This window comes from Lontra canadensis, unplaced genomic scaffold (assembly GCF_010015895.1).
Source record: "Lontra canadensis isolate GAN:19392208 unplaced genomic scaffold, GSC_riverotter_1.0 scaffold110, whole genome shotgun sequence".
Taxonomy (NCBI): Eukaryota; Metazoa; Chordata; class Mammalia; order Carnivora; family Mustelidae; genus Lontra; species Lontra canadensis.
Genome location: NW_022631104.1, coordinates 3,876,792 through 3,888,915, shown reverse-complemented (window position 1 = coordinate 3,888,915; position 12,124 = coordinate 3,876,792). Strand labels below are relative to the sequence as shown.

The following is a 12,124-nucleotide window of genomic DNA, read 5'->3' as shown; positions in this document are numbered from 1 at the left end:
AGAGAGAGAGAGAGAAGGAAGCAGGCTCCCTGTGGAGCAGAAAGCCAGATGCGGGGCTCGATCCTGGGACCCTGGGATCATGACCTGAGCCGAAGGCAGACGCTTTAACCCACTGAGCCACCCAGGCGCCCCCCCCACTTTTTTTTTTTTTTAAAGATTTTAAGAGGTAATCTTCTTGTGTCCTCCGCCATTAAGTGCGCCAAGTGTGGAAGACCCGAAAGGCATGAACGAATGACTTGAAAGAAGTTTGGAAAAGGGCGCTAACAAGCTTTCGCCAGACAGCCCTGGGAAAACAGAAAAGTTTCCATGATGGCTTTATTAGAAAAGCCAACCTTCTAGATAGGTACATATTTAGAGTTGATAAAAATAAAATATGCATATATCCGGGGGAAAAAAAAAAAAGAAAAGCCAACGTTCTAAAGAAGCCCAGATTTGGACTGTGAAAATTAATGTGGCCGCAGGGTGAAGGCAACAGACATAATTATTGTTAATAATAGTTATTAAATAATAATAAAGCACCAGTGTTATATTTCTAATTATTATAATTAATATTAGATGATAATTGTTATTAAGACAACTGACTATAATTGAGAAATTTAAGGATGGAAGATCATAATCGTGTTAATACATGCTGAAATGCATGAATGAGATAAAATTAAATTTCTTGGCATACTGCATCAGACCTCCATGTTTTCACTGATTTCAGGAGCCAAAAGACTTTGCTCTTGTACTTACAATGGAAAGACAATGTCCTGGACAGCTTCGAAGTGACAGGTTGCTATGAGAGTCTCTTTGAAATCCGTGAAGTTGATGCGGTAAATGTGTGATTCTTCTGTTCCCACAAAAAACTGGTGTCCTTCCCCTCGAGGTGTGATTGACGTGATGCCACCTTGTAACTGGATTTTCCTTTATGGAGAAGCAAGAAGGTGAAGTAGATTCGTTCAGTCAGTGAGGAGGACTGTTACAGAGGATAGAAATCAGGCGTAGGACCTGGGGACATGCCCTTGGGGAGGGGACACGACTGGAAAGGCAGGAGTGACTCACAATACTCGGGGCCCATGGTCAGCAGAGGGAGAGGCCAGCACGGTTTACAGTAGTGGGGGGTTGGGGGGGGTTCCTCAGGGGGAGAGAGTCTAAATTGGGTTGTGGGACACAGGCAGGATCTGGACAGAGGGAACATTCCAGGAAGGCAATGGGCACAAATGGTCATGGCAATTAAATACTTTATTAATTCCATTTGTGGAAGATAATCCTACAATGGGGAGGGGAAACCTTTATGTCAAAGGAGGATATTATAACCTTAGCGAAAAGGGTCAAAGGTTGCAAGCTAAATATCCAGTTGAAAGGCAGCGGTTAAATCATCTATGGGACGGCAGGCAACGTCTTACGGTATTTGCCTTGCCAGTAAAACCACGTTTAGAAGCTTCTGCATATTTTAGCACAGTAGTTTTCAAAAAGACATTAATATTGGAAATGTTTATGACATTTGCCTTAAGTAAAAAAAACCAGAATATAAAATTTTGTACCCAAAGGAAGTACAACCGTTTTGAAATGTAATCGAAGAACACAAGACGAGGAAATAACAAGATGTTAATAGTGGCTCTCGTCTCTCTGTCCACATTTCAAATCCCTCCGCTTCCCAAACGTCTAACGAGTATGAACTTAAAAAAAAAAAAAGAAAAAAAAAAGAGTAATATAAATGAATGCATCCTAAAAACCCAACCTTGCTCCGCAACTAATTTAGTTTTGACAGTGAGAACGCAGTGGAGAATCTTGTGCAAGGGATGAGCGTGGGAAAGGCAGTATTTTACAAAGATCTATTTGTTGCTGGGACGCAGAACGGTTAATGGAGAAAGGATTGACCCTGAGTTACGTCCCGGCTTCTTCACTGACTAGATAGAGCTCCCCGACCCTGGGTAGATTACCGGAAATCTCCCAGCCTCGCTTCGCTCAGCCACAAAATAATTTCTCCTTGGCAGGGTTGCAGCGAGGATCAGAGATAACGCCCACGAGGACCCGGAGGGCAGCCGATAGAAATACTGGCTGTGGACATCTGGGCTCCCTATGAGACAAGGTGGAGCCCAGGGCTACAGGGGTGAGGCCAGGGGTCCCTGAACCCCAGGGGTCTGCTTCATCCTACTACTTCTTGACTCCGCATGGGAGCTGCTTTCTCAGCCCACGAAAACCCAAGGAGGCGGGAAGCACTGCAACCACAGGAGGCTACGCTGTCCCACAGGGTTACAGTGGGGATGGGCACAGCACAAACCCTGTGATAACAGCTTTGCATTCATCATCCTCATCACAGTGGGAATACCTGTGTGTCCAAAATGAGGCGTTCACACATGAAGGGGTTAATTGTTTATAGTCCCTCCACATATCTGCACCCCGACCAACACCGCCTGTGTACATCACCTCCCAGTCTTCCTCCCCTCCGCACAAACATAGAACCGGCCCAAATGCATTTGCAAGATCTATCCAGAGCCCAGAATTTAAAATTGTGACCTCTCTCCTGTCCCCCTTCAAACCCCAAACCCCCTTCATGTCCCTGCAACTCCATTTGTCTCCTGTGCGTGTCACCCGCTAAGAGGGTATAACTACTTGTTTATTATTGACGGTCTTCCCTCCTGCTCCATGAGGGGCAGGGAGTTCTCCCTCCGTTTCTGTTTGCTTTAGCCATGGCTGTCTCCCTTGGGCACCTGGGACACAATCCGGTACGCGGTGCATGCACAGCCCAGATGTGTTTGAATGAAGATGGCTGATGCTTTATCGACACTCCACATGCCAGCACCTCTGGCTCCCCTCGAGCTAGGGGGGCCATAAGGAACATACCCAGGGGGTGTCTGGCTAGGTTGAAGGTGACCTCAACCTCCACCTCTACTCTTCTGGGAAGCATCTATCCCAACCCCACCGCCCCAGTGGGGCCACCCCCTTCTCTGATCTCTATAATAGCCATGGCACTCCAGATCACGGGATTTGTGTTTATGTATTATCTTGTACTACAAGGACTATTTCACATGTATATTACCTTATCTGCAAACTGGACTGTCCGCTCTGGGAGGACAAAGATGGCATCTCATTTTATTTTTTCGTATAGCACCTGGCACGTTGGTTTGGTCGGAGGTACTCAATAAATACGCGTTAATGACGATGGGTAAAGTTTTATGTCATTTCGTTTCAACTGATTCGACAGATAGTCCACGAAAAGTACACGGTACGTGGAAGTAGCTGGGGAGTGCTGGCTATTTCTACTAAAACTTGTATTTAAATGAATTCACTACCAGCAGAGTGCCTGACCCAGAACAGGTACCCGTTGCGTAATAAATTCCACTGAATAAAAACATTTGGAAAGGCTGGAATGTGAGGTTATTTGCTGGGTATCTTCATAAACAGCATCTTATTTCCTCTATCATGGCTCCAAGTATTAACAAAATAATAACTGGCACATTTAGTAGAAGGGCAAGGTCCCCTGGGGTAATCGTGGACTACTCTGGTCTGATTCAACACAAGCTATTGTCTTTCCATTGGCAGGGAAATCAGCTGTTGTGATTCCAACCGCTCATCTAGATGGTAAGATGAAATTCTTTTACCAAGTGTCAGTTTGGCGACATTGGATCATCACCAGCCTTAGGCAGACCTCCTGGTGGGTCTTCCCCTCACCCGGACCCCTTGGAGTCTGGAACTTACTTGATGGGTTTGTAGCTGGGGCTTCTACAGAAGACCAGCAATCCGGCTCTGGAACCCACCAACAGACCCCCCATCTTCAGGCACTTGATGGCGGACACTCCCTAAGGGGGAGGAACAGCACTGAGAGAAAGGCCAAATGGTTTCATTGTTAAGAATCGGTGCTCGAGCGGATGCCAGGGCACGGGGCATGGTCATGCCTGGACGAAATGCAGGAAGGCACTGCCTGGGAGGAACCCCGAGGCTGAACACCAGGGCTCGGTGCCAGCAAGGAGCTCACGTGCCAGAAGTTGCCCCCCTGGTCCTACAAGACGCAAGCTCGCTTCATCAAACCTCCTCCATGTAAAACCACCTGCTGGTTGTGACTGTTAGAAATTAACATTTCCTATCAGTTCCAAAGAAGTTAGAGCCGAAGATAGAGGCATGGGCAATGTTACTTCCTCGGTGCCTCCTGCTTGCGCCAGAACATAATTCTTATACTACAAAGAGATCATAGTTGACATCCCAGGAAAGCACAAAGAGCCCTTATTGTTCGGTGACTCTAGTTTCTGAACTGAAGCATGTGGGACGTAATCTTGCCAATAATAGACACAGTTAAGTTCAAAGCCATCTTCCAAGTTTGGGGAGATACGATGGTCATTTTATAGCACCCATGATGAATTTTATTTTATTTTATTTTTGAAGTTCTAATTTTAAAACATACGTGGCCAATATTTCATCTTAAAGCTTTCAAGAATAATACAGTTAATGGAGCACCTGGGTGGCTCAGTCGGTTAAGCATCTTGCCTTGGGCTCAGGTCATGATCCCGGGGTCCTGTGCACTGTTTTTCATATTAGTTTCGTGCCCATCAGCATCTGTGTCTTCATGTTAGCACTGTATGCCTACCAGGTCCTTTTGAAACCACTCCCATCCTTTTACCTTTCTAACCACAGACTGACCATTAAGTAAGTTAAAACGGGTAACTGCCCAAGATCACAGAATATTCTAAGCAAATGCTTCAATGATACCTCCTGTCCCTTTATCCCACAAGAATTGTCTCCTTTCTGTGTGTTTAAGAGGCATCCTGGAACTACCGCTTTGTGGAATTTACCATCAGACCCAAATGCCTAAATGGTTAGGACTTAGTGCTACCCTCAAGGTCACTTAAGTACCCGAAGGGTGAGGAACACTGAGATGGCTGGGTTCTTCATATGGGAAAGGCACTCAGATCCCAAGTGCTGGAGGGGAGGGTGCCCAAGATATCCAGATCGGAATTCCTCCATAGTGTTTTATGGAGCGCTTTGAAATAAGGGATTATTTCTAAACCCTTCTCTACCCACACTATGGCATCCTCTCATTCTTATGTATGCCCTTAAAAGCTTGAGCATGATTAAGCTTGCATGATTAAGAAAACTCTAACATCTTCCCTGGGCACATGGTGCGAGATTTTGTCTTCCTGAGAATATCTGCTAAGTGGGAAGGCATTGGAGCCGAGAACCATCTGTTCTATTATCAGAAATGAGACAGGCAGGTGCAGAACCTACCACAAGCTCTCAGATTCAAAGGTTAGTGGAGACACCCCTGGTTACTTTCTGGGGTCCCGGAAACAGCAGCACTTATTCTGTAAGACGATCCTATGATCGTAGGCTTTTATTTTGATTTAAATATCGAGGTCTTTCTGGACTTTTAACCAGAATTGTTAGGAACTCTGCAAAATAGAAACAATCCATAGTTTCTAGGTATTGCTTATGACTTACAACGCTGGCTAGAGCTAAAATTTAAGATCTAGCTATTAGATTAGGACAAAAATTACATACCTCTGTATGTGTATGTATGGCCCTGTGTTTGGACGATGTAAAAAACGTGTGGTCTGATGCCCTCACTGGGGACCCTGTGGAATACCTTTGCTCTGCATATGAACCAGAGATGAGGCCTTGGACAGTAATGAGTCATTGCACTTTGCAAATTTCGGTGTGGCCTTGGACACCACACACCCTTTTTCTTTTTTCCACAGACTCTTCACGCAAGTCTGTGCTACAGGAGAGTGAAGAAATTGTCAGAAGAGAGGAGGGCAGGACAGACGTTGGCAAGCTCTACTCACCAGACTGAACTTGTCCTTCGCAGGCCCAGTGTCTGCCAGCAGTTTGGTCCTCGGGTTCATTTTCAGAATGTCTCCAGTTGTGGTGCCAAGGTAGAAAAAGCTGTCGTCGTCGGCCATCTGGGGATCAGAGAGGAAAGAGGCCTAAAGACCTGTGTTTTCTCAGGGATGCCCATGAGCCCGGATCGGGGTGGGACAAACTTTCTCTGAGGCCCCAGGAAGACCTAAAAAGGTGCTCATGACTCCTTTAATTTCCTTGGACTTTAGGATGGACATGAAGAGCCCGGAGGGGGTGCAGAATCAGGGCCAAACTGGGAAGTGGAGGAAATATGGGACTCCAGCCAGCCTGGGGATTTCACTATAAGACTCTGTGTGTCTAACGTTAGATATGCATGCAGAGATAACCTGCCAGTCCTGGTTCTGAAGATACCTCTGAAGGGTGCCTGTGTTTGCTTTAATCTCATATTTTCCAAAGTTTATCTGCATAAAACATTGATGTGGTAGATAAGAGAAACAAGTCAGTGGAGAATGGAGTTGTCTGTATGAGTGTGTGAGTCCACATTAAAGACATAGGAATAAGGGCGCCTGGGTGACTTAGTTGTTAAGTGTCTGCCTTCGGCTCAGGTCATGATCTTAGGGTCCTGGGATCGAGTCCCACATCGGGCTCCCTGCTCAGCGGGGAGTCTGCTTCTCCCTCTCTCTCTGCTGATCCTCCTGCTTGTGCTCTCTCTCTCTCCCTCAAATAAATAAATAAAATCTTAAAAAAAAAAAGAATTATTTCGTATTCCAATGCCATCAGGAGGTGCTGTGGCCATGGAGTGCATTCTGGACACATGGCTTCAGTCTAGGGGAGTCAGACATCTAGTGTCCAATGGCAGAGCCCAAGTCCTGGTAAAATAAGACTCCCCCTGAGCTGTGTCTAGGCAGTTCCTCTCCAGTTCCTGAAGGGAGCTCTGGAAGTCAGACTCGCCCTCACCTGCGCCCCCACAATCGGCATCCCCGAGGTCCAGACCTCATCTCTCTACCCTCATACCTAGGTATGCAACATGTGTGAGCACGCATGTGCACACGCACACACACACATTCATACACACACACACACCCCTCAGTCAATACTATTAACAGGAACTGGTTCCAATAATTACGGACAATCACACTTGGAGTAATACTTACTGTGATACTCATGACTATTCTTTTCATCTGACCCGTTTGGCACTCAGTTGGCCAGATTTTTCTATTTGGGAGATCCAATTCCCAAACTCGGATTGTCCCGCTAAGGAAGAGAGACACAATCAAAGGGACATGCACTTAAGAATCTGCTGATCTCGGGGCACCTGGGTGGCTCAGTGGGTTAAGCCTCATTTCGCTCAGGTCATGATCTCAGGGTCCTGGGATCGAGCCCTGCATTGGGCTCTCTGCTCGACAGGGAGCCTGCTTCCCCCTCTCTCTCTCTGCCTGCCTCTCTGCCTACTTGTGATCTCTTTCTCTGTCAAATAAATAAATAAATAAAATCTTTAAAAAAAAAAAAAAGAATCTGCTGATCTCTTCTCTGTTTTCTGCATTTCCCTGAAAAGGGGGCTGAAGAAAGGAGAACTGGATATTTCTGAGGGTTTGTTAGGCTTCGTGTTCTACTTAAACGTTTTCACTCGATCAGGGCACCTGGGTGGCTCAGTCAGTTAGGCATCTGCCTTTGTTTCAGGTTGTGATCCTGGGGTCCTGGGATCGACCCACGCATCTGTCTCCCTGCTCAGGGACAAGGGAAGTGCTTCATCATGGAGAGTCCTCTCTCTTCATGAGAAATAGCAACTCAAGGGCCGTACAAAATCAGCATCTGACATAAGACTTGGTATACAGTTGGCATTTAATCATTGCACATTAATATTAATAACTGTATAAATGTATCATGGTCAACATAACAGCTGAAGCTAATAGTCAAAGGCAGAAAAGATTAATTTAAAAATAGTTTGACCGGACTGCCCGGCTGACTTAAGTCAGAAGAGCCCGTGACTCTTGATCTTGGGGTTTGAGTTTGGAGCCCCACATTGGGCAGAGAGATTACTGAAATAAATCAACTGCCAATAAATAAATAAAATAAAAAATAGATCAGTCAAGTTCAGTTTTCCTCTTCCTTTTAACCTCCAGAGCTATGCACATAGTAAGTGCCCTTAAATAAGTATTTTGAATACTTTCTTATTTGAATATGAATCTATTTTTTTAAGATTTTATTTATTTGTCAGAGGGATAGAGAGAGTATAGACAGGCAGAGAGGCAGGCAGAGACAGAGGGAGAAGCAGGCTCCCCGCGGAGCAGGGAGCCCGATGTGGGACTCAATCCCAGGATGCTAGGATCATGACCTGAGCCGAAGGCAGCCGCCCAACCGACTGAGCCACCCAGGCATCCCTGAATATGAATCTATTTCTTGTTTGAATACTTCTCTTGAGTACTTCCAAAATTAAAACAAAATCAAAAACAAAAACAAAAACCAGCTTCTCCGTGGCCTTCCTGGTAGACGTCGTTTGGATGTCAAATCGGAATTTGCAGGATCTCCCGTGGGGGACGGTATCATGGAATATTTGGACTTGGAAGCATCACGGAGGAGCCTGTGGATGTCGGACCTGAAGTCTTCCTTAAGAGTCCTTGTTCTCGGGACGCCTGGGTGGCTCAGTTGGTTAAACGGCTGCCTTCAGCTCAGGTCATGATCCCAGCGGTGTGGGATCGAGTCCCACATCAGGCTCCTTGCTCGGCAGGGAGCCTGCTTTTCCCTCTGCCTCTGCCTGCCACTCTGTCTGCCCGTGCTCGCTTGCTCTCCACCCCCCGCAGACAAATGAATAAATAAAATTAAAAATTTAAAAAAAAAAAGTCCTTGTTCTCACTTATCACTGTCATACCCAGTTAAAGCCCATCTACAACATAGATCGTTCTAAGGAAAAGAAAAGGTTTGGAGGGGGGCGGCTTCAATTCAAGCTTTGGCCCCTGGAGGAACGCTGTCCGTGGACATCAGAGTGGGCTGATGCCCACAGCCAAAGCCGAGCTGCTGAGGACCAGCGGGGCCCTCATCGCGCACAGTCTTCTGCAGCCAGGCTGCAACCCAAGGAATTGAACGCACTGTGTGGTCGCCAGTGGCTGCGGAAGACAGGGTCACACCACCAGCTGCTTCCGGCTCACAGCACTCTCCTACTAAGATTCACTCCTTAGGGGCTGGCTCCCGTTCAGCCAGCCAGGTTCACAGCCACTAAATAAACCTGTCCTCAGAATTAGCCCCAGAACAAATATATGGTGCATGTCACAGGAGGGCACAGGACACAGAGCAGACACGAGCAATCCCTCACTCTGGCCGGAAAAGGAGCCCCTGGTGTGTGCCTTTCACAGAGGGAGACCACGGACGTGTGAAAAAGAGAGTTCCACCCAACATGGACTTTGACCCCACAGTCATAGGTTTGGACCTTTGAACTGGTCTGCCGCAGGAAAGATGATGCTTTCCTGCAGGTTTAACCTTGAACTCAGACTCCAGACCCGCTCTCGCTGCTGTCTTTCTTAGACAGATGCTGGCCTTCAGCTTGGTCCCCGTTAGCTGGTTATCAGCTGACTCTACCAGAAATGATCTCACGTGGCTAAAAGCCCAAACGCGGACCGGCAAGTGAATCCATGCAAATTGTGCACGTTGCTCTGCGAGCGTGAGTTGTAGGTGGGGTGTTATCAGTCACAAACAGACCAGAATCCAGAATGAATTTAGCAGGGGAGCAGAGCCCTCCACAGTTAGGAAACACAGAATTCTCAAATAACCATACTTAAAAGAACTTCAGTTAAAAGGATTTTTAAGGACTACAAAATCATGCAAATTAGGATGTAAGGTATTTTCGCAGGACTGATACTGGGTTCCCCCAAGTTGGAACGACCTTGCTATGAGTTCTAAAAACCCTGACTGCAGGCACATACTTCCCAGCAGTGACAAACATCTCATCCCGGCACTTCGAGAAGAGCACCGTGGTGGCATTGCCCACGTTGAGGCCGGCCGCGGGACTGCCGCAGATGGCTTCTCTCTTCGCTATGCTCCACACGACCACACTGCCAAAACAAGAGGGACCGAAAAAGTCAGGGGGAGACAGGCTCTCAACAGAAGAAACAAGTTTTTTTTTTTTAGTGGTTCTAGAATCAAAGGAAGAAAAGGAATGAAAGAATTACATGGAACCCCAGACGTCCCCTGCGTCATGCTGGATATTGGAAGACAAGCAGGTGACACTTCAAAGGCTTTGCCAGAAAATGATAAGGAGGCTGGAAACCAGGGACCCCATCAATGAAGCCATAAAGACATTTTCAGAGAGGCAAGGCGTAAAAATTTACCACCCATTTCTCTCATGTAAAAAGTTTTCCTTGGAGAGGTATTCCAGAAAAAAACAGTGCAACAAAGAGGATGACATCAGGCAGTGCTCCCAGATGTGACCGTGTACCAGAGTCCCATGGTGGGCTTGGCCAGAGGCTGCAGGGACTCATCCCCAGAGCTTGGGTCAGCGGGCTGGGGGATGGGACTAAGATCTCACTTTTCTAAAAAGGTCCCCGGTGACGCTGGTGCTGCTGGTCTGCAGACCCTGATTGGAGAAGTACTGCTTTGGGTTCCATTTCCTTTCTTCTGGTGCAATCACACAACTTAGCCTTAAATTGAACGTATTCAGACAATAATACAAATGCTGGGGGAACATCCGAATCAAAATGTTAAAGAAAAAGGAATGCGGATGTTACAAACTTTGGTAAAACATGCCCGGCTACACTTCGCAAGTTTCCTCTATGTAGGAGGGATTATCACAGGGCGTCTAAAATCCAGGTGGAACCAAGATGGGTAGGAATGGGGAGGTAGGAGGTAACATAAGAGCCATAATTTTTTTTCTTAGTAGGAAATTGATAGATACCACGGGAAGTGGAAAACTTGAGAGGCATATACCCCTCCCCCTCAAAAAACACTCTTAAAACCAAGTCCCTCATGCCCAAGAGAAATGACATACGTCTACACCAAATCTTGCACATGAAGTTCATTACCGCATTATGAACAATAGCTTCCAGGTAGGAAAGACCCAGAGCCCCATCGACTGATGGAGAAGATGTGGTGTCGCCATACAGTGGAGTATTACTGGACAGATGAGCCTTGAAAACACTATGCTTAATTAAAAAAATCAGTTGCAAAAGGCCACCTATTGTATTATCCCACTTATGGGAGCCAGTCAGTGCAGGCGAATCTAGGGAGACGGAAAGTAGATGAGCGGTTGCCTGGGGCTGGGAGGGTAATGGCAGAGCAGGAACAGGGAATGACTGCTAATGGGCGGAAAGTCTCTTTTTGGAGTGTTAAAATGTTCTACAATTGTTTGTGGTGGTGGTTATACAACATGACATGTAAAAAATATCTTTGGGGAAATATTTCAGCAAAAAAAAGGAAGAGAGGGAGGGAGAAAGGAAGGAAGGAGGAATCCACTCGGATAACTACTATACCAAAACGTATACAGCCATATACTTTACATGGGTGGATTTTATGGTATGTGAAATATATCTCAATGAAGGTGTAAAAAAAATATCCCAGTGCTCCTGGAGAGAACTCTTCATGGTGGAGGGGATATGAATTCTGAATTCTTGGGCATAGCTGGACAACATCCTTCCTTTATAAACCACGGACATGGATGGGGCACCTGGGTGGCTCAGTGGGTCAAGCATCTGACTTTGGCTCAGGTCATGATCTCAGGGTCCTGGGATCGAGTACCATATCAGGCTCCTTGCTCAGCGGGGAGACAGCTTCTCCCTCCCCCTCAGCCTGTTGCTCTGCCTACTTGTGCTATCTCTCTGTCAAATTAAAAAAAAAAAAAAAAAGGTAAATTTCCTTTGTACTAGATCCAACAAGCTCGAACCAGAAACTATCTGTAAAAGTGTGCTGAAGTATAAAATCCAACACAAACCTCAGACGTTCTTGTTTTCTTCTACTTTAGCATTCACACGGGAATATGTACTGCATTGATGGTTCTTTCTAACACAATGATTTTACATTTTTCTCCCCTAATTTCATGCGTCTGTATTCTCTGCCTCTTGAATTCCTCGGTGGGGGCAAAGATCGTGTCTCGGGCGAGGTAGGTTAAAAATGCCACCACCTCTGGGGTCACACTGCCTGGGTGGTTCTCCCCGCTCTGCTACTTACCAGTTGGCGGCCTTCGTTCCTCGCCTGTCACATGGCCCCAGGAGCTCCCACTTTGAGTTAAGGTGATAACACTAAGGTGTTCATACCGCCCCCAAATCAACTGTTGTCATTGATGATGATGACGTCATCTTTCTTTTACAGCAAAAGTGCCCAACTTCAGCTGCATGTTGGAATCATCTGGGAAGCGTTGAGG

The 12,124-nt window shown here is 46.4% G+C and overlaps 1 protein-coding gene across 1 annotated transcript in view; it reads right to left on the bottom strand.

Annotated features, from left to right (window-relative positions):
• Positions 1-12,124, bottom strand: part of CFAP52 (cilia and flagella associated protein 52) — a 38,416-nt gene that overhangs the window by 18,600 nt on the left and 7,692 nt on the right. Inside the window, exons 4-8 of the mRNA XM_032839910.1 lie at positions 9,696-9,824; positions 6,933-7,032; positions 5,763-5,879; positions 3,685-3,785; positions 736-906 (exon numbers count right to left, since the gene is read on the bottom strand). Of these exons, the coding sequence (XP_032695801.1) occupies positions 736-906; positions 3,685-3,785; positions 5,763-5,879; positions 6,933-7,032; positions 9,696-9,824 (618 nt within the window). The remainder of the gene's footprint in view (positions 1-735; positions 907-3,684; positions 3,786-5,762; positions 5,880-6,932; positions 7,033-9,695; positions 9,825-12,124) is intronic.